At 36.6% G+C, this 21,589-nt stretch overlaps 2 protein-coding genes across 2 annotated transcripts; both read right to left on the minus strand.

Moving 5' to 3' along the window:
- Nucleotides 1–1,716: 1,716 nt before the first annotated feature.
- LOC128531339 (uncharacterized) lies at nt 1,717–6,909 on the minus strand. The gene is made up of 6 exons (XM_053505148.1): nt 6,789–6,909; nt 6,335–6,685; nt 5,082–5,417; nt 3,946–4,056; nt 3,337–3,377; nt 1,717–3,253 (listed from the first exon to the last, which is right to left on the minus strand). Exons 1-6 carry the CDS (start codon nt 6,829–6,831, stop codon nt 3,137–3,139), a joined length of 999 nt encoding a protein of 332 aa, XP_053361123.1. The 5' UTR covers nt 6,832–6,909; the 3' UTR covers nt 1,717–3,136.
- A 9,479-nt stretch (nt 6,910–16,388) lies between these two features.
- On the minus strand, nt 16,389–20,635 carry LOC128532231 (uncharacterized). The gene is made up of 6 exons (XM_053506465.1): nt 20,544–20,635; nt 19,663–19,998; nt 18,892–19,227; nt 18,609–18,725; nt 17,518–17,558; nt 16,389–16,627 (listed from the first exon to the last, which is right to left on the minus strand). Exons 1-6 carry the CDS (start codon nt 20,617–20,619, stop codon nt 16,511–16,513), a joined length of 1,023 nt encoding a protein of 340 aa, XP_053362440.1. The 5' UTR covers nt 20,620–20,635; the 3' UTR covers nt 16,389–16,510.
- Between the last annotated feature and the right edge of the window lie 954 nt (nt 20,636–21,589).

Raw genomic sequence — 21,589 nt, forward strand, 5'->3', positions numbered from 1 at the left:
AATCAGGTTTCAGGCCCCATTATAGTACAGAAACTGCACTAGTTAAGATTGCAAACGACTTTTTTTTTTAGCTTCGGACCAAGGCTGCACCTCAATTCTAGTCTTGCTTGTCTAGTAATGCATAAATTACGTCAACAACAGAAGTTAGAAAATTTTTTTTTAAACACACCGAAGTAGCGCGTCTCCTCTAACGGGACGCGGTTTGATGACGTAGGTACTCTGCGAGGACAGGGCTGTGTATGTTTTTAGCTTAATGCTAACAACACCGGTTCAGTTTTATCTTTATCTTTCAATTAACCACAATCGCTACAGCCGCTGTAATTTTAATCAATAAATCAACGCAAGTAATGCCAAAAACAACGCGAGACAAAAACAAATTAACATGCATAAAGTTTCTTTTTCCAAAATATACCCCAAATATATGCCAATTTACTACGTAAATGAACTATTGGTTTAAAAACTTTTCTGACCAAGGAAGGAAGTACAATAGCAAGAATAATGCTTAACTTACCTTCCTGGAGAGAAAAGGTTAGACGAGCCCCCAGATTCTATAGTAGAGGCGAGTTGCTCGGTCTGTCCGCTGTGCTTCGGTAAGCTTTTCTGGCACCAAGTTACAACTCTTAAAGGAGCCAGCACCCTTTTCTCTAATATCACACATGACAACACACACGCGCACACACACATAGTTTCTAGCATGTTATAGTCTTTCAACCACTTGGGGTTCTTGATGTTGATGATTTTCATATTGTAATTATCTTAAAATTTAAATATACACGATGACGCTGCCAAATTCTGTGTTCTAGCACCTTTCTATTAAAATCAGCATTAAGTTTTTTACCAGTTTGTGGTACAGTAGATCTTCTGTGAGTGAAGATCAGCTATGCTTCCCTTCACATGCCATGTGCACCTGTTGGTTCACAAATTGTCTGTCTATGACAGATGCCCCTGTATTGAGATATTAAATGTTAATCATTTCACATATGATTAGTGTTAATGTGTTGGCTGATTGTGCATATTTTAACGTTTAATATTATTCGAGGAAAAATGTATTTAAAATATAACAAATATTATTTTGGGTGGCATAGTGGGTTTGATTCCTATTTCGGGTCTGTATTCATGGCTGGAGATAGCATGTTTTCCTCAGGCTTACTGGATTTCCCTCGGGTATTCCAGTGTCCTCACACAGTCCAAAGACAGGCTAATTCTCATTTTTTAAATTGGCTCTAGTATTAGTCTCTGAGGGAGGCACAGTGGTGTAGTGGTTAGCACTTTCGCCCTGCACCTCCACGGTCTGGGCCCGATTCCCACCTCCGTGTGCATGGAGTTAGCAAATTCTCCCCATGCATTTTGGTTTCCCCCTATTACTCTGATTTCCTCACACAGTCCAAAGACCTGCAGATTAGGCTAAGTGGCGTTCCCAAATTGCCCGGTGTGTGTGTGTGTGTGTGTGTGTGTGTGTGCGTGTGTGTGTATGTGTCTGTGCCCTGCGATGGATTGGCACACTGTCTAGGGTATACCCTGCCTCTTAGGATAGTCTCCTAGGATAGGCTTTAGGCCCCCCATGACCCTGAATACAGGATGAAGCGAACATAAAAACAAACAAACAAAAATGAAATTGGATGTTGAGCAAATATTGCTGCACATATTTTTATTGCATGGTAAGGAGAACATATACAGTAACTGTTCACAAGGTAAATTGTCTAGGGAAAAAAACTGTTCTTGTGCATGGCTGTCCTGGTGTTCAGTGTTTTGTAGCGCCGACCAGACGGCAAAAGTTTAAATAAGAGGTCGTCCAAAGTTATTTTTTGAGCCTATGCCTTACTCTGAATATATACATTGCAGTACCATGTTGACTGTTTGCTTTATAAGCAAAATACAGGGGGTCCAGTGAAGGTCCGATAATGTCCTTTAGGTATGCCAACACCGGTCTTTCAAAGACTTTATGACCACAGAGGTTAGAGTGACTGGTCTGTAGTCATTGAGTCCTGTGATTTGGGTTTTTTTTTAGAAAGGGGATGATTATGGAGCATTTGAAGCCAAAAGGGACTTCACATAGTTCCAGTGATCTGTTGAAGATGTGTGTGAATATGGGGGCCATCTGGTTAAGATTTTAGACAGGATGGTGTAACATCATCTGGGCCTGGAACTTTCCTTTTTTTTATGTTTCTAAAAGAAGTGCTTACTACAGCCTTAGAAGTTTTTGCCTGTAGGTCAGGTGTAGATGAACCAGGTAGTTGTCAGTAAGTTCTAAAGCTGCTCTGGAGATGGAGCAATTTCAGCGCATAACACGTGTCATAAAAAAGAATTGAGCCACTTTTTTTTGCTATTTCGTCAACCAATCAAAAGGGCTTGTGATCAGTGTTTCTACTGTCGATGCATAAACCAACGCACTTTTTAAACCAACGCACGAACGCGCAATAATCCAACTCAACAATAGACAACTCAAAATAGACAACTCAATCCAGCCATACTAATCATCAACAACAGGTGTGCTCAAAGAACCGACTTAGCCGGATTGTAATTAGCATGATGATCTCATCTTAGATGTGTCAATTCATCTCGGATCTTTTAAGCGACGTACGAAGAATGGACCCCTGTTTACTGATGGAGATTTGCAATTACAGAACAGTTACAGTCATAAGACAACACAGTATAACTGTTTGTCAATGCACTTCAGGGCCATTTTCATGTTTTGAAATAGAACTATTCTCAATAATCACAGGTACCTTTAAGAAGACCATAGGGGCCATCTTCTCAGAATAAGGCATACAGAGTCAGTCATTAAATCATATGGCCAAACATCTGTGGACACTTTACTATCCACCCATACAGTATGTTGTTTCCTGGATAGAGCCCTGACTTCTACCGGACAGAACACCCTTGGAATAAATTAAAACACAGACTGAATCCCAGACCTCCTTACCCAAGATCAGTGCTTGGCTTCATTTATGCACTTGTGGCTGAATGACCACAATTTCCAACATTCATATCGCAAAATCTAGTGGAAAAAGTGAGCTGAATGTTTTCTTGTTTGTTTATTTATTGGAGTAACATATAATTAAATCAATTCCCAATTAGGCTGAAAATGTTAAATGTATAAAATAAAAAAATATATATTTTACTGTAATTGTATAAATTAAAAAAGAGGAGAGTAAATCACTTCAGTATAGACATTATTATGGCCTTGATGACTCTTTCCTGTTTTTTTACTAAAGTGTGAGGCAGCAAACTTCAGCTCCACAGCACCATGGCCCTGAGAAATTATTATTATTATTATTATTATTATTATTATTGTTGTTGTTGTTGTTGTTGTTATGTGGGCTAAGCATTAGTCACCTGATTTGTTGTTTCGTTTACCACATATTTGTGAGATTTTCCTGCAAAAAGAAAAAAAAATCTATTGTAAGATCTAGATTTAATGTATATTGTTTCATACAGTAATGAGGAATCACTGAGACAATAAATGAGTCGCACTCATGGGAAAGCCAGAATTCCAGTAAAGGGTAAAAATTAACATTTGCGTTTAAGTGTTGCTAAGTATTTTTTTCCCCAAATTAACCAAAATTTTGTCTTTCTACAAAGATTGTTAGATGGAAAAGGAGCCATTTAAATAAACATTCTTTAGATTATTAAAACAAATGTACAAGTTTTATTACATTCATGCTTATTAATAATATTTATTATGTGTTGCTTTAAATTCAAAAGAAAAATCAATATAGACAGCTGTGGCTTTTGGACAGTGTCTTTGTACTGGAGTGATTGAGATACAGTACATACAGTATTGTACATAAGAGTAATGTATTTAATTCAGAAAGCATACTACTTTTAATAAAAAATAAATTGTATTAAAAAGAATGCCCTGTGAAGTGATTTTCCCCAAGAGGCATACAAATAACTTAATCACTTGTATTATGGAATCTTCAGATAAACAAACAGAAAACTTACCACTGCCATATTCACAGGTTATCCCTTTACACCTTACAACATGAGCAACCATAGACACAGCCAAAGCTACAGCAAGAAAGATCACTACAGTATCCAAGGATTTATCTGTTGCTGAAAAAAATCACACAATGATATTTCACAAGATTTCATGCCACTGTAAAGTAACCATACTGACATGTGATGATACTGATTGCTATAATATTCAATGACAGCAATCAAAAATTCTAAATATTAATTTACATTTTACCATAAAACAGCATATGAATACTAAATCATCAAGTGATCACCAATCATCAGTAATCACCAAGTGCTTTAAGCAGCTGGTCCTGGCACACCTCAACCCTGTCTTCCTGCCACCCTGCACCTCCACCAATTTTCTCACTGTCAGAACAGCAGCACGGAGGATGCAGTTTCCAGAGCGCTGCACTCAGTCCTCTTTCACATGGACAATAAAGCAACCTATGCCAGAATGCTTTTCCTTGACTTCAGCGTTTAAATCTGTAATCCCCTTCAAGACCAACAGGTACCAGCATGTTTGGGTAGATCACTCTTCCACCCTCATCCTTGGCACCAGAGTACCACAAGTCTGTGTGCTAAGTCCCTTTCTTTTCTCTCTCTCTTCACCTACAACTGCAAGCCTGTACATGCTTCCAACACAGTTATCAAGTTTGCAGATGACACCATGGTGATTGGACTCATCAAAGACAATGATGAGTCAGCTTATAGTGAGGAGGTGGATCGTCTAGCTGTGTGGTGTGCTAGCAACAACCTGCTGCTCAACACCAAGTAGACCAATGAGGTCATAGTAGACTTCAGGAAGGAAAAAGTTGACACACACACATCCATTCATATTAAAAGAGAGGTGGTGGACCTCACTGTTGTATATACTGTAAACACTCAGGACTGCACTATTATTACCTATTTATAAATAACATATTGTTTGTTGTATAAAATAACCTCATTCCACTTTCAATAATAAGTTGCAAAACTGCAAAATCATAACCAAAGTATACAATATGATTCTTCATAGCTACCATCTACAATCGTTGCACATTGCGCATAAATCTTAATTGTATTAAATACATCTGATCTGATCAGATCTTATCTAATCTAATCTAATGTAAATGTGTTCTTACCCAGTTGTACTCGTGTCCCGTTCCCAAAAATGATCTTTCCACACACGGCCACAGCGCAGTAGTAAGTCCCAGTATCATTAAGGCTGAGGATGTTCTTGGAGAAGTTGTACTCACAGGTGTGTGTAGAAGAGTCGCTCTCACACTGATGGTTGCTGTTGTGATGAGTGTAAATGATTTGAGGATGGGATTGTGGTGAAGCAGCTCTGAACCAGAGCACTTGGAGTTCTGCTGCTCTGCTCTCAGAGAGAACCGAGCACTGCAGAGTCACTGACGCTCCTGCAGGAACCGAGTCCAACCCGCCGCTCTGGGACACGGAGACTTTAACATCGCTGTCATCTGGTCGGGATAATACAGTAAACATTTAAACTAAATAAAACACATTCATCTGTTTACACTAACATAAATGTGACTAATAAAATGAGTTAGTTCTTTTGGGTTAATAGTTTTAATAATAATAAAAAAAGGGATAATTTTCCCACTAAAACAACTTCACTAGACTGAAGTGAATAAATAAAATATGGAATATACATCGTATTGTGAGCAACGTGAGTGTTCTACAAGACAAGCAAAGATTTTTAATAAATTTTGACTTGAAAAACGAACAAGTCCTGTTTAACAGGTCTGAGTATCATGTATCACGCATCCGCTTCTTGTTTTTATGCCGAGCGTCACGTGATCACAACTGAGCCAGCGGTTTTACTCTTTCTTGTGCTGCGGAATTTTCGGTAATCGTCTCCCCTGCTGGGTCTTAGTGCTTGTCTCTTCCTGGTAAAATCAACATCCTGCATGCATATACTGTTTACTTCAACACTGTGACCACGTGGGAGGAGGTGGACCGTCTTGCTATGTGGTGTGCTAGCAACAACCTGCTGCTCAACACCAAGTAGACCAATAAGGTCATAGTAGACTTAAGGAAGGAAATAGGTGTGTGTGTGTGCACGTAAAACATATATTATTTTGTGAATGTATGCGTATGTGTACAGCACACGTGTATAGCAAAAGCAAGTCACATAAGAGACGTTAAAAATCCATTTTCTCTTTCTGCTCAGGGCCTTAGCCTGCTCTTTGTGTCTGTGTGCACGCGCCACACACACACACACATACTGTACTTTACACACATAATTAACTAACTGCAAGTCATTTTTAATCACTCAGATTTGTTAAGGCATAAGTAATTTTCATATTGTTAGTTTATAGACAAAAAATGCCACACATGCCATATGTACATTTAACAATTTGGTTTAGATCTTTACCTGTTACAACCAAGAACGTACCCCTGGACAGTGTAAAATTTTCCGAGCTGAACTGCCCACAGTAGTAAAGTCCTTCATGTTCCTTTTTCACACGTGGAATTGTCAGAGAAATGCTGTTATTATGTGTCTCCATTTTAATTTTATATTTTTTGAACCCAGAGGCGATTTTAGGATCTGTATCTGGTAACCATTCTCCCACCTTTTGAGGTATCCCTCCTAACATTTGCTTGTACCAAATGACAGTTTCTACTACACTAGGCCCACCAATAAATGGGCAGTTAAAAGTAGCATGATCTTTAAGCTTCGCAGAGATAACCGATGGTCTGGAAACATAAGAGGATTGGCCTGGAACTAGAAAATGAGTCAAAATTAGATTTTAAATGAATTGAAATAACAACAAAGAAAAGGTAATCACTTCCCCATGGCTCAGTTTAATTAAAGCTCAAAGACTTACATATAAGGTAAAGAGTCCAGACAAAAATCCAGATGGCAGACATCTTCAGAGATTAAATGACAAAATGAATTAAATGATGAAAAGTCAAAATAGCAGTATAGCAAAAGCACCAAGCGTTCTGGATTGGAAACTTTCATATGACTGGCTGCTACATCTGGTCTCTGTGTACACCTATGACTTCCTTTTGTTTACCGGTTTCTATTTTGGTAACTTTGCTCAGCAGAGGTCTAGGTAACTTGTAGAGTGATATTACTCTGTACTGTTTTACGTATTTTAACCTGGGCAATAAAAGAAATGCAACATGTTTAGAAGTTTCGAGCCTTGAATATTATTAATAATATTAATAATAATACACGCAATATACATTAAATAACAATTTAATGTTAATCTTCTTAAGACATGATTTGAATGTGGCTACACAGTTTGTGTTATGGATGTTACCAGAGAGGGGCAGTGGGTGTAAATGTTAACCTGTTTATAGAAGACTTAAGAGTAGACGCGGGGGTTTACAACTGTATGAGTACTGAGTGGTAAGAGGTAATGGAATATAGTAGGTATGGGTGAGCCTTGAGTGCAATTGATCCTCTCACCAGTTTACTGGTATATAATTATTATTTTTTTTTTCCACAATATATTTATTTGCATTTGTTTTAAATACAAAAGCATACATTCAAATAAAGAAGAATAATAAAAAAAAATTAAAATAAAATAAAAAAAAAGAGAGAGAAAAAAAACATACATAATAGAACCTTACAGATCAGCAAAACATGGAAAAGAAAAAAAAAAAGGAAAAAAAAAAAAAAAACCACATCTCAACTACTTTCCATACACCAGCATACACAGCCATCCATTTAACAATTTAACTTTTACCTTTTCAGAGTATTTTGTTATTTTTAAAAGAAATCACATTATGTAATGGAGATACCAAGGACAAAGAGATGAATGTTGAATATCAGTCATCTCCTGCTGTCAAGTCCTCTTGGTTACAGTAACATAAAAATGGAGTCCAAATATTGTAAAAGTCTTTAAGTTTCCCTTTAACTGCATAAGTCAGCTTTTCCATGGCGAGGTTGTTAGTCATTTCTTTAAACCAAAGGATAGGGGAAGGACCTTGTATCTCCTTCCATTTTAAAGCAATAGCCCGTTTAGCCTGCAGCAAACTAAAGTCAATTAGTTTATGTTTATTAATGTTCACCACAAAATTTGCTGGATATATATGAAATAAACAGAGTTTGGGATCACAAGGAATGTTTTCTTCAGTTAATTTACCAATCATAACCAGAATATTCTTCCAAAATGTTTAAATCTCAATACACTCCCACATACAATGGTAAAGGGTTCCAATCTCTTGTTTACATTTTAAACAACTGTCAGGAATATTTGGATTAAATTTATGTAATTTGACCGGGGTAATATATGTCCGCATGAGCCATTTATATTGCAGTAATCTGCATCTAGTATTGACACTACATGTTTGTGCAAGCAAACAAGAATCCATCCATTCATCTTTAGAAATATCTTCCTGAAGGTCATTTTTCCATGCAGTTAAACAGGACATAGAACTTTCTTTTGAACCCTCTAAAAGTGTATTATAAAAAAAAGATAGATTGCCTTTATCCCTTAAATGTTTTAAAGTATGTTCTTCTATAGTTGACAAAGAAGGTACTGAATAAGTTTCCATTTCAGAGTGTATAAAACTTCTTATCTGTAGATATTTGAAGTAGTGTTTCTGAGGAATTTCGTATTCTCTCATCAGTTGTTGGAATGACATCATCATACCATCCTTATATAAATCCTTTACTTGTTTTGCTCCCTTGTACATCCAGTTTTTGAATCCCCCATCGTTTCTCCCAGGCACAAACATTGTATTACCCCAGATTGGTGACAGACTCGAAAGTTTAATTGTTTCACCTAAAAAATTATGAGCTTCATACCATACACCAATAGAATTTCTAAGAAAAGGATTATGTGTAGATTTTTTTAGCATTTTAACTGAGGAAGAATAAAGATACATCTCTAATGGAATTGTTATTCCATTTTTTTCTATATCTATCCATGCAGGAGGGTCTGTTTCTATGAAGTAATACATAGCAGAACATAACTGAGCTGCCCAATAATAAAGTTTTATATTTGGTACTTTAAGCCCTCCGCGATCATATGGTAAATAAAGTAGGGACAGACGTAACCGAGGACGCTTGTTATTCCATATAAACCTTATGAACATTTTCTTCAGTGTTACAAAGAATGTAGCTGGAAGAGGAAGAGGAATTGACTGAAAGAGATACAAGAATTTAGGTAGAATTTACATCTTTATAATATTTATACGTCCAATCATTGAGATTGGCATTGCATTCCATCTCTCGAGCGAGTCCATGACTTTTTTAATTAATGGGTCATAATTAATTAAAATAATTTCTTTTATATTTGTTACTATCTTAATTCCTAAGTATGTAAACCCTTCTTGAGAACTGAAAAATTGTTGCCTATTGGTTTTATTGTTTCTCCTTTCATCCACATTTAATAATAACAAGGCACTTTTATTATTGTTAACTTTATACCCAGAGAACTCTCCAAATACTGTTAATAAAGTGTTAAGTGATTGAATTGAAAGTTCCAGATTACTAAGAAAAACAACAATATCGTCTGCAAACAAAGATAAACGGTGTTCTCTCTCACCTATTATTATGCCTTTAATTTCAGGACTGCTCCGAATTGCCATTGCAAGAGGTTCTACTGCGAATAAAAACAACAAAGGGGACAGTGGGCACCCTTGACGGGTGCCTCTACTTAAATTAAAGGGCTTTGAGATTTGATTATTTGTTATTATTTCTGCTTCTGGACCATTGTAAAGTAATTTGATCCATCTAATATACCCCTCACCCAACCCAAATCTCTTAAGCACCTCGAAAAGATACCTCCATTCAATTCTGTCGAAGGCTTTTTCCGCGTCTAACGACAGAATTGCATGGTCCTTGGCATTTTGTTTTTTATATACTATATTTAAGACTCTTCGTATATTATGAAAGGCTTGCCTTCCAAGCACAAACCCATTTTGGTCATTCATGATAAGGTTTGGAATGTAAGTTTCAATTCTCTTAGCTAGAGCCTTACACAGAATCTTAGTATCACAGGACATTAACGATATGGGCCTATAGGATGATTTTTCATTGGGAGGTTTACCTGGTTTTAATATAAGAGTAATCAGAGCTGATCTCAGAGAAGGGGGTAATATTCCTTTTCCATAGATTCATTAAACATTTCAAGTAAGTGTGGTAGAATTTTCCTGGCAAATGTTTTGTAAATTTCCATCGGGAGGCCATCCGGTCCCGGAGCCTTACCTTTACTCATGTCCTGTAGAGCCTCTGAGAGCTCTTCTATACTTAGATTCTTTTCTAAAATACTTCTTGTCTCCTCTGATAATTTTGGAAATTGAATTTTATCAAGAAAATTATTTTGCCTCTCTGAATTGTTGGTGTTTTCCGATTTATACAAATTTTCATAATAGAGTTTAAAAACATTATTTATTTCCATTGGGTCTACAGTCTTCTCCCCATTCTCTAAGAAAATTGAATTAATGGCTCTATCTGTTTGTATTTTCTTAATTCTCCACGCTAGAAGTTTTCCTGATTTTTCCCCCTGATCATAATATGACTGCTTTAGCCACATTAAGTTCTTAGATATTTTACTACTAGTTATTTCATTATATTTGGCTTTCAATATGTAAAGTTCTTTCTGCTTTGAAAGGTCATTATTGGTAAAGAGATGCTGTTCTAGTACTTTAATTTGTTTCTCCAGGTCTACTAATTGTGCCCAATAAATTTTGGATCTGTATCTTGTAAAACTTAAAATCTCCCCTCTAATATATGCCTTGAAGGCCTCCCATTTAACTGAGGCACTCGTTTGATTTGTATTAACTGAAAAATATAGATCTATTTTATTATCCAGAAATTTTACAAAATCAAGATCAAAAAGCCAGCTTGCTTAAAATCGAAATCTGGGAGGGGGGAGTACAAAATTGTCTAATTGGATTGTAAACGAAACAGGGGCATGGTCAGACAGTAGGATACTATCATACCAACTTTTGCCTACCTTCGCCACTAAACCATTGGAAATTAAAAAATAATCTATTCTTGAAAATGTTTTATATGTACTCGAAAAGCATGAGTATTCTTTCTTGCTTGGATTGAGATACCTCCAAATCTCAACTAAATTTAAGTCAGTCATAGACTTCAAGATAATTTTTTTAGACTGCTGATGGGTACTATCTACTCCTGAGGAGCGATCATTCGCAGGGTTTAGTATACAAATAAAATCTCCTCCAATTACATAATTTCCGGTATAAGATGAGATAGTGAAAGAGAAATTCTGAAAAAAGGAGGGGTCATCTACATTAGGAGCATATATGTTCATTAAATTAATAAGTGATGCCAAAATTGTACTATTAAGAATTATGTATCTCCCTGACGGGTCTATATATTGCTGTTTTAACTGAAATGGAATGGACTTATGTATAAGAATCATGACTCCTCTGGCTCGAGAGGTGAAAGATGCATTGAAAACTTGTCCTGGCCATCTCTTAGTGACTCTACTAACATCTTCTTTTAATAAATGAGTTTCTTGTAAAAAGATTATGTTTGATTTCATTTGTTTTAATCGACCTAGTACTTGTTTAAGTTTTACCAAATTATTTAATCCTCTTACATTCCAGCTACAAATATTTATCTCCGAATTATTAATCATTTACTTACTTATATAACCATGTAGATACAGCTGTGCGTGGGCATACCATATAGAATGTAAAACAGAAAGAGTGAGAGAGAGAGAGAGAGAGAAGTAAATAAATATAAAAAAAACCCGCTAACATTAACATTAACAACCACCGCCACCCCACCCCACCTGCATTCCCCCAACTGGAAAGCATAACAATACCCCTTACAATGAACCTTGGTTATGAAACATGTTAGATCCATATAATATGGAGCTACATTTGGCAAGCCTACTCTCATTACTATCAGCCCTGGGCTCGCTACCCAAAAAAGAACTGGGCTCTGATTTTAATACTAAGTCCCACCTTATGGAACATCGGCCTAGTTTAAATGGACATGTGTACCTCTATACCTGAACTTGTTTACTCATATTGATGAAAATATTTCTGAAAGGAAAAATCTATTTAAACTACATTTAAATCGGCAAGGTGATTTGTCGCGATATTTCGGTTCTGCTGGAATATAATATAAATTCTAATTGCACGTAAATATAAAAATCTTGACAACTTGAAAAAAAAAATTGAAAAAAGCGCGAATCCTTAATAAATAAACACAGAGTTCAAGTCCTGATGAGTCCACACTTATTTGTGTTACAATGTTTAGGCATTGGTACGTACTGACCGAACAAAATCCTCTGCCTCCGCAACAGTTTTAAAGACATGACGCTGTCCGGCATGCGTGACTATCAGGTGCGCTGGGTAAAGCATCCCGTAACGAATTTCCATGCCTCTAAGTTGTGCCTTTACTCCGTCAAACTGCCGCTGCCGCTGACGAGTCTCAGCTGATAGATCTGGAAACAAGCTGATCCGTTGCCCTTCATATCTTAACTCCTTCATTTTCCTAGCCGCTCTCAAAGCCTTCTCCCTGTCCTGGTAATTCAGGAACTTTATCACGATCGCTCTTGGAGTTGACGGGCGGTTCGGGTTTACTTGTCCTACGCGGTGCGCTCGTTCAATGACAGGTGGAGATCCGAACTCATCTCTCAGAATCGCGGGGAAAAAATTCTCAATGAAGGCACACATATTGGATCCTTCGGTTTTTTCTGGCAGGCCAATTAGTCTCAGATTAGAACGCCTTCCTCTGTCCTCCAGGTCCTGCACCTTGTTTCGTAGAACTTCTGTTGTTTCTTCAAGTTTATTAACTCTGTGTTGAAGGGCTGATACGTCCTCTTCAGCTTGCGAGATCCTCTCCTCAGCCGCTCCCATTCGTTGCGCTTGTGACAGTAATTCCGATTTTAATGCCGTTTATGGCGTCCATCGTGTCAGTGAATTGTTTCGAACAATCATCTCTCAAAGACTGAACCGCACGTAGGATATCATCGTTTGTGGCCGCGTTATCTTCACTCTGCGGCTCGGCTAGCTTCTTGCTAGCTAGCACTTTGCCTTCCTCCCCCATCTGCCCAGACGGCTTTAAATGTTGTGCAGGTTTGATGGTTTTGGGTGGCATTTTGTCCCGGCAAACTTCAAAGTGATTTTCCAAACACTTATTGTATGAATTCTAGCCTTTCTAAAGGAGTTTAAGCGAGTATTCAGCAGCGAGCCCGATTCGCGCGACTTATCAGCTGCACGCCATAACCGGAAGTCCCCGGTATATAATTATTAATCAATGCTAATGTTATGAATGATTTCTGTACTGTATGTGGAAGGTCAGACAAAAATGAGTTACAGTAATTAATGTGTGAGGTGACCACTGCATGGATACAGTAATAATAGTGTTAGTTGGTGAGGTAAGGAATGGCCAGAGATAAGCAGTTACATGGAGATGGAAGGAACATTACTTGAAGATTCAAAAAACAAGGTGTTGTAAAAATGACCCCTACGTTTTTGCACCTGTAATGATTTAGATTCTGAGGAACCATTAACACAAAGTGAGAAACTGTTGGACCTTGAAAAAGAATATTTAGAACATATTGGGAGAACTGAGGCCTATTACTATTTAGCCATTATTATTTAGCTCTTTAGTATGTGTGTAGTTAGTGAGGTAAAAGGGTATAGAAACAGAGTCAGGCTCTGAGTACATATCAAGATATGTATCATTTAAAAACAAAAATTAATACAGAATTTTGCAAAAAAATGTGACTCAAGGGTAGAAAGTAGATAAGGAAAAGAAGTAGGGCCTAGAACAGAGCTGCTGAAAGGGAGAGACTGAGTGTAAGGGACTGCCCCTAGAGGGCACTGTGGACATGATTATTTTTTGTTTGTGTAGTTTTGTTGGTAGACTTAGTTTCCCAGAAGGCACCTCGGTCAGGTGATGACGAAGCTCACCTGAACCGAGGTAGCTCATTAGAGAAGGTATGAAAAGCTGTTAGTTTTGGGAAACTGGGTCGAGCATTAAGGATGTCTAGTGGGCTTTCATTTGTTTGGTTTTGTTGTGTTTTTCTGGTTTTGTTTTAGAATGGGCTCAGTAATGTTAATGTTGTTTTTGGTTATTTTTTAGTTTGTACGTTATTCTGTGTAGGTCCTGTTCTGTTGGTTTCTTTGTTTCTGGTGTCTCCTCAATCGTTATTGTCTTCCCTAGTTTTATGCGTTTTTTTCCTGTCCTTAGTATAAGCTCATAGCCCGTGTAAGCTCATACATATCCCGTGTAAGCTCCGAGTGTGTGTGGGTCTCTCGTAAGAGCGTGTGTGTATGGTATGCCGCTCGTAGGAGCGCAAGTGAGTCAATGTCGGAGGAGCACAAGTGTGGGTGAGATGCTCAAAGGAGTGTGAGTGTTGGGTATGTAAAGGAGCTAGTATGTGTGTATCTTGTTTAAAAGAGCTAGTATGTGTGTATCTTGTTTAAAAGAGCTAGTATGTGTGTATCGTGCTTAAAAGAGCTAGTATGTGTGCATAATGCCTAAAAGAGCTAGTATGTGTGTATCGTGCTTAAAAGAGCTAGTATGTGTGTATCGTGCTTAAAAGAGCTAGTATGTGTGTATCTTGTTTAAAAGAGCTAGTATGTGTGCATAATGCCTAAAAGAGCTAGTATGTGTGTATCGTGCTTAAAAGAGCTAGTATGTGTGTATCGTGCTTAAAAAGAGCTAGTGTATGTGTATCGTGCTTAAAAGAGCTAGTATGTGTGTATCGTGCTTAAAAGAGCTAGTATGTGTGTATCGTGCTTAAAAGAGCTAGTATGTGTGTATCATGCTTAAAAGAGCTAGTATGTGTGTATCGTGCTTAAAAGAGCTAGTATGTGTGTATCGTGCTTAAAAGAGCTAGTATGTGTGTATCGTGCTTAAAAGAGCTAGTATGTGTGTATCGTGCTTAAAACAGCTAGTATGTGTGTATCGTGCTTAAAAGAGCTAGTATGTGTGTATCGTGCTTAAAAGAGCTGATATGTGTGTATCATGCTTAAAAAAAGCTAGTATGTGTGTATCATGCTTAAAAGAGCTAGTATGTGTGTATAATAATTAAAAGATCTAGTGTGTATACTATGTGTGAAAGAGCATGTGTGTATTCCATGACTAAGAGCCCATGTTTTTTTTAATTTAAGGTACGGATTTAGTTTCTTTATCTGTATTGCTTCTTGTGTATGTCTGTGTTCTTTTGTAATTAGAAGACGTTATTTAATAAAATCAACCCTCTGTGCCTATGCCTGCCCTTCTTGTGCTCCCACTTATCAAAGCCCAGACCAGCGGGTTCGTAACAGAATGCTCGACCATTATAAAGGCATAGCAGAGGGTTCCACAGCAGAACCACAGGGAAGGTCCCTTTAATCATCGCAGAGCCTCAGTGGAGGCTCCAGGACTGTCGTCACCACTTGGCTGGGAGGACGACCCAGTGCTGCATCGGCCGCCCGGCTTGAAGGGCAACCAAGCACTGCATATGATGCTCGATGTTCAAGAGCGACACAGTGCTGCCTCCGCCGCCCAGCATACAGTCCATCCACCATCGCTTAACCCCGACAACCAGCTGGAGCCATCTCCGATCAGCCCAGCTTCGAGGATAGGTCGCTGCTGCATCGGCCGCCCGGCTTGGCTCGCCCAGACCAGCGGGTTCGTGACTGAGAGGTTTAAAATTTTTGTTGGACAAACTAAGTGCAGTTAACGATGTATGAAATGACTCAGGGGAGAGGAGTGACAGTGATGGCAATATAAGCTAATCTGTTATAACAAACTAACAACAAAGGCTGGACTCAAATCAAGAGGGACAAGTATAATCCAGTCCAGTCCAGTTTCAGCACAGATTAGATAATTGCTCACTTTATCAAGGCAGTTTTCATGTTCAGAATGGAACAAATTAATTGAATATATGTTTTTAACAATACCCCAAGGGCGAAAGTGAGAGAGGAGTAAATTACAGTATAAGTTATTTTTATACATAGACTATACGACTGACCATTTGTGGACACCTGACCATCATATCCATTTGTTGTTTCTTACAAATCCTTGTGTGAGATTTGTTCATTAAAGGCGAAGCTTATACAAAGCTAAACACAGCAAATATTGGCATTCTTAAGAAAGCTGTTAAACTGGAGTAGATCCTTAGGTTATCAACTAATACGGGATATAAGGTATAAATACTCCCTGGACAGAAAGTCCACCACATGGCACCATGAACACACAAGGTCAGACATTTATTCACACTTAGGGATAATTTATCATAGCTAGTTCATTTACAGACATGTTTTTGGGAGGGTGGAGAGAATAGATGAACCTGAATGAATGTTACAAGAACATGAGGAGAACATATAAAACTCTTTACTAAAACTGTTTTTTTTTTTTTTTTTATAGAAATATTTGCCAAAAGATGATAAAGAGAGAGGTTTTGTTCTTTCACCTGGTAATCTGTAAATGCAACACAGACACTACTGTTTTTATAATATTGTTTTTATTCTTATAACACCTCTGTAATATTTGAAGCCTTGACCTACAGTATTTAAGTAAATTTACAATAGAATTCACCCAATCTCAAGTCAGGCTAAATGGAATAAAGGCATGAAATTTACATCGGAAAATGTCTGATATTTACAGTATGATTTAAGAGAGAGGAGAGTAAATCACTTCAGAAATGATATTATTATAAGATTTATCTTCATTTCCTTTACTTTTTTTGAAGTGTGAAGCAGCAAAATCCAGCTCCACACCTCCAGGGATCTGTGGGGTAGATATAAAAGATGCATTTAAAATGAGAGATGTCAAAAATCAAGGGGATGTTATCATACTACAACATTTAGCCTTATTTTATGTGGATAAACAGGTTATAATCATTTATTTACAGAAAATTAAGTCAAACTCAGCTAAGAAATTATAATCATAAGCAGAAGAAGAAAAAAATTAATACATTTTATTTATAATGCACTTTATATTTTAAGCAAATCTCAAAGTGTTACAAATTAATTCGGCCCAAATGCTTTGATAAAAAGATTAGTTTTAAGACCAGATCTGTAAATCTGTGGCATTCTTAGATACTCTGGGAGAGAATTCCACAGTCTAAGTGCAGCTGTGCAAATTATCTGTACTGGCTTTCCTTTCAAGGCCACTGTGCAGGTGTAAACGTGTTACATCAGTTCATTTATAACTGTAGTGCAAGCAAAAATGAATGCCACACTTAAATAATAAGTACAAAATAATAGCAGCGTGCAGTGATTTATTTTTTGTGGTCTGAGGGTGTACAGGGTGCCGAAACAGCTCACAGAAAAGAATAAAGAGAAGTGTTTTGATATTTGCAAAGAAAATTTGGACCGATACTAAGGAAGGTGAAAGTTTCTTAAAAAGAATCATTCCTGGTGACTAGACACGGCATCATGGAACGGATTCTTAAGAGCCAGTTTTGGAACAACATCAGGGAAAAGGCTCGTTACAGTGAGAGGCTTATTACAAAGCTGACTTCTAAACTTCGGATTAAACACAGAGGACTGATATCCGAAGGCGTGACAATGCACGTCCGCACACTTTTTACTTACACTGTCGACACTCTGCAAAAACTTCAGTTAAGTAAAATAAATTCTATAGCCTCGTGTATGTGTGGTTTCAGCATTAGTTACCTGATTTAATGTTTTCTTGATCACAGAATTTTGAGATCTCCCTGTAAAGAGAATATAATTTCATGTTGTCATTTATATATGGTATGCCGGCTTAATATGACATCACTGGGAGAATGAAATCATTAAATAATGTAATATTAACATTTTTATGTAAGGGGTGGTTACTTTTGCCTGTAGCATATTCTTAATCATTAAACACATGGTGGCTGAAAAAATCACTTGAGAAGAAAGGAAGAAATGTGTCTTTTTTATGTTAACAGTCAACGTTTATCTATTGACTATGTATAGTTCAAAAACTAAAGTTATCTAAAATTAAATTTACTATTTATTTAATTTAATTATACAAGACAATTTTAAAGAACTTTTTGAATAATAAAAAAAGGCCAAGGCAAAGACACACATTTGAAAACTTCTGTTGAATTTGAATTTGAATTTGTTATTGAAATATTTTATATATACATGTATTTTAAACATTTATTACCAATAGAAACCATACCGCTTTATAGGGCAATAAATAAAATTAAAAATTAAATATACAAATAAATAATGGTATTGATTAACTTTGACTGATTTAATATATTTTATTTTTGTTATTTTTATACTGCAAGTCATGGTTAGTGAAGTTACTGCCCTTATTATTATTATTATTATTATTATTATTATATAAACATTTAAATGCACATTCATCTAAACATAAACGAATCCAAAAATACCAATATACATAAATAATACAAAACAAAATACAAAAATATCTACAAATCCCACAAAGTTTACCAAATGTGGTTGTTTTAAGGACACATTTAAAGGCTATATGGTAACTTCACTGACTCTGACCTGATTTGCAACATAAAGATGACAACAATAAAAAAACATAATAACAAAAGTAAAAAGGTTATGAAGAAAAGGTTTAAAAAATCTTTTTTTTTTAATAAAAACATATAATTGTACAGATGAAGTTAATAAGTATTAACTTAAATCCTACATGTTTTGAAAAATGATCCAATTTTGTAATGTTTGTAAAAGGATTTTCCAGGCCACCGCATGCGTAAGAATTATTACAGAACATTTAGATAAACAACATGAAGACTCACCACTACAGTATTCACACTTTCTCCCTTTACAGCTTACAACATAAACACAGATAGGCACAATTAACACAAACACTCCCAAAGCTATGAGAGAGATCATTAAAGTATCCAGGGATTTTTCTGCAACACACACACACACACACACACACACACACACTGTACATCAGAACATTGAATGTAGATTTAACTAATCATAGTGACCTGAAATTTTAAATACTGTAATTACATTAATTAATACCAATAAACATATTTTTCATGTATACCTTTTAAGTGAATGTATTCTTACCCAGTTGTACTCGTGTCCCATTCCCGAAAATGATTTTCCCACACGCGGCCACAGCGCAGTAGTAAGTCCCAGTATCATTGTGACTATAGATGTTCTTGGAGAAGTTGTAGACACAGGTGTGTGTAGAAGAGCCGCTCTCACACTGATGGCTGCTGTTGTGATGAGTGTAAATGATTTGAGGATGGGATTGTGGTGGAGCAGCTCTGAACCAGAGCACTTGGAGTTCTGCTGCTCTGCTCTCAGAGAGAACCGAGCACTGCAGAGTCACTGACGCTCCTGCAGGAACCGAGTCCAACACACTGCTCTGTGATACTGAGACTTTTACATCTTTATCACCTGTTTAGTGTAATATAAATAGTGGAAGAGCTTAGTTTGTTCTTTTTAATAACCTTAATAGTACATGGAATATGCAAGATTAAGAATATTGCATTTTGTACACATACTCAAGAACTGTACTTTTTATGCAATTTAGTAAATGTCCCACTCACTATGCAATGTACCTCTTTATTCTCAAAACTTACCAATATTGGAATACACAGACATAATTAGATATAGTGTAATAAATCTTACTTATCCAGAACTATTTAACATATAATGCTGAACCTAGTACAATATTTAAGTACAAGGAACCCTATAGAAAAGAGACATGTTTATTTATTTAAAAATTTAAACATTACAACAGCAGTATCTAAACCATTCATTGACCAAATACTGTACATGGTAATTTATTAAAAAATTCAGTAAGCTGGCTGTGTAGATTAAAGTTTTTACCTTTTACTGATAAAAATGTTCCACTTATAAAGCTTGTAAAAAATGTCACGTATCCACAGTAATACATGGCTTCATCTGATGGTTCCACCTTAGCTATTTTCAAATGACAGCCTTTGTTTTCTTTCTCGATGCTGAATTTTGGTGGCTTGAACCCATCTTCGTAAATGGGATTACTTTGGACTTGAACTATTACATGAGGATTTTGTCCTATTTTTTGTTTGTACCAAATGATGGAATCAGTGTTGTCCTCTTTCAGTTGAAAGCAGTGCAGAGTCACGGTATCACCAACAACAGCACTGATCACAGGGTTCGACTGATTTACGGTCTGTGCGAAATCTGTTGTTTGGAGTAAAAGGGGAAAAAAAAGTTACCCTAAATGTATTCATTCATTAATTAATTTATCTTCTTTACCTCTTATCTTGTACAGGGCCGCGGGGGCCTGGACCCTTTCCCATTTTGTGTTAGAGATGGATACTTATCCATCGCAGGGAACACACACATATATATAAACACACACACACTACAAGCAAACTTTTTTTTTTAAACTGAAGTACTCAGAGAAAACCGACCACGCACGGAGAGAACATGCAAAATCCATGCATCCAGAGGTGGGAATCAAACCCTTCACCCTGGAGGTGTGAGCCCATAGTGCTAACAATCTAAACATATTTAACCTAAAATTCATATAGCCTAACTGTACTTTTGAGTAATAATAAAATTTATTTCTTTAAATAAGACCTTAATTCTTTGGAGGATGTCAGAGCAGTGTTCAAAAATCAACAGAGGATGTTTATTCCGTTTTTTAAAGTATTCTTTTTTCAGCAAGAAATTATGGCTTTAATAAAATACATGTGATCAGAAAACTAGCCATTCACACTTACCAACTTTACCACAAAGCAACGCAAACGTAATCCACATCAGTGTCAACATCCTGAGTCTGAGGTGTGTGTACAGCATGCGTCCTCTTACTACACTGTCAGATGGTCAAACTGAGCACATCTCACTTTGTGCAATAGGGCTATGATGTGAAACTATGACATCACATACCACACCTAGTCTACACTAGCATGATGGCAGCATAAGATAACAACTTTCTGAATCTTGCTTTGAGAAAAGGAATTGCAACTTCTTAAAACTACACTCAAAAAATATTCAGGTCTAACAATGAAGATTTATGCATTTTGATTGCATATAAAATGTTTATCCATTTGGATTTACAGACCATAAAATCCAATTTCTTTTAAATTCATAAGAATTTTTTTATTCCTGCAAAATCCCCTCATTAATCACATTACGCTACAACAAAATCTAACCACAGATGAAAAACAACAGACCACCTTCTTGAACATTTTTTTCTTTGCTTCAAGACATATTTTGAGCATAACAACCTCAGCAAAAAAAAAAAAGAGTGGTAGCAAAACATTCAGTACATATTGTACTAGCCAGTGCTAGACATAAGTTTTCTCAAAAACTGTAGAACTTGAGGTAGACAGATAAAAAATTTGGCACAATCAACCCACTTGCTTTAAAGAATTTTTCAGTGCTTCGACTTTTGATGACAGCCTGGTACTCTCTAGTCCCATCAGGATTTTCTCTAACGATTCTATAAATGTGCACTTGAGTTCCTTTGGGTAGTTCAGGTTAAATGCATAAATGAGTCCATGTTCACTTCCACAACCTCAAGCATCACAAACACACACAGATCTATGAGACACAAACTTTCTGCACACACACACACTTACTTTGGGTTTGTGTGCATAGTTGTGTGTGCACCCATTTCAAATACAGTGGAAACTTGGATAATGAGCAAAATTCGTTCCAGAAGTGGAACTCAAATTTCAAATTATTTATCCCACAGCCAAAAAAAATAAATACATAAAAAATAACACAAAATACAAAGTAAAAATAAAACAAATTAACCTGCGCT

The sequence above is a fragment of the Clarias gariepinus genome, chromosome 10 (genome assembly GCF_024256425.1).
Source record: "Clarias gariepinus isolate MV-2021 ecotype Netherlands chromosome 10, CGAR_prim_01v2, whole genome shotgun sequence".
Classification (NCBI taxonomy): domain Eukaryota; kingdom Metazoa; phylum Chordata; class Actinopteri; order Siluriformes; family Clariidae; genus Clarias; species Clarias gariepinus.

Bases quoted from the DNA above. Each gene is read 5' to 3' on its own strand.
- LOC128532231 (XM_053506465.1), bottom strand. From the start codon at position 20,619: ATGCTGTACACACACCTCAGACTCAGGATGTTGACACTGATGTGGATT. The intron at 19,228-19,662 runs GTAAAAACTTTA...TACACTAAACAG, and splicing joins AACATTTTTATCAGTAAAAG to GTGATAAAGATGTAAAAGTC. The intron at 17,559-18,608 runs GTGAGTCTTCAT...TTCTCTTTACAG, and splicing joins AAAGTGTGAATACTGTAGTG to GGAGATCTCAAAATTCTGTG.
- LOC128531339 (XM_053505148.1), bottom strand. From the start codon at position 6,831: ATGTCTGCCATCTGGATTTTTGTCTGGACTCTTTACCTTATAT. The intron at 5,418-6,334 runs GTAAAGATCTAA...TATCCCGACCAG, and splicing joins TACGTTCTTGGTTGTAACAG to ATGACAGCGATGTTAAAGTC. The intron at 4,057-5,081 runs GTAAGAACACAT...GATTTTTTTCAG, and splicing joins CGGGACACGAGTACAACTGG to CAACAGATAAATCCTTGGAT.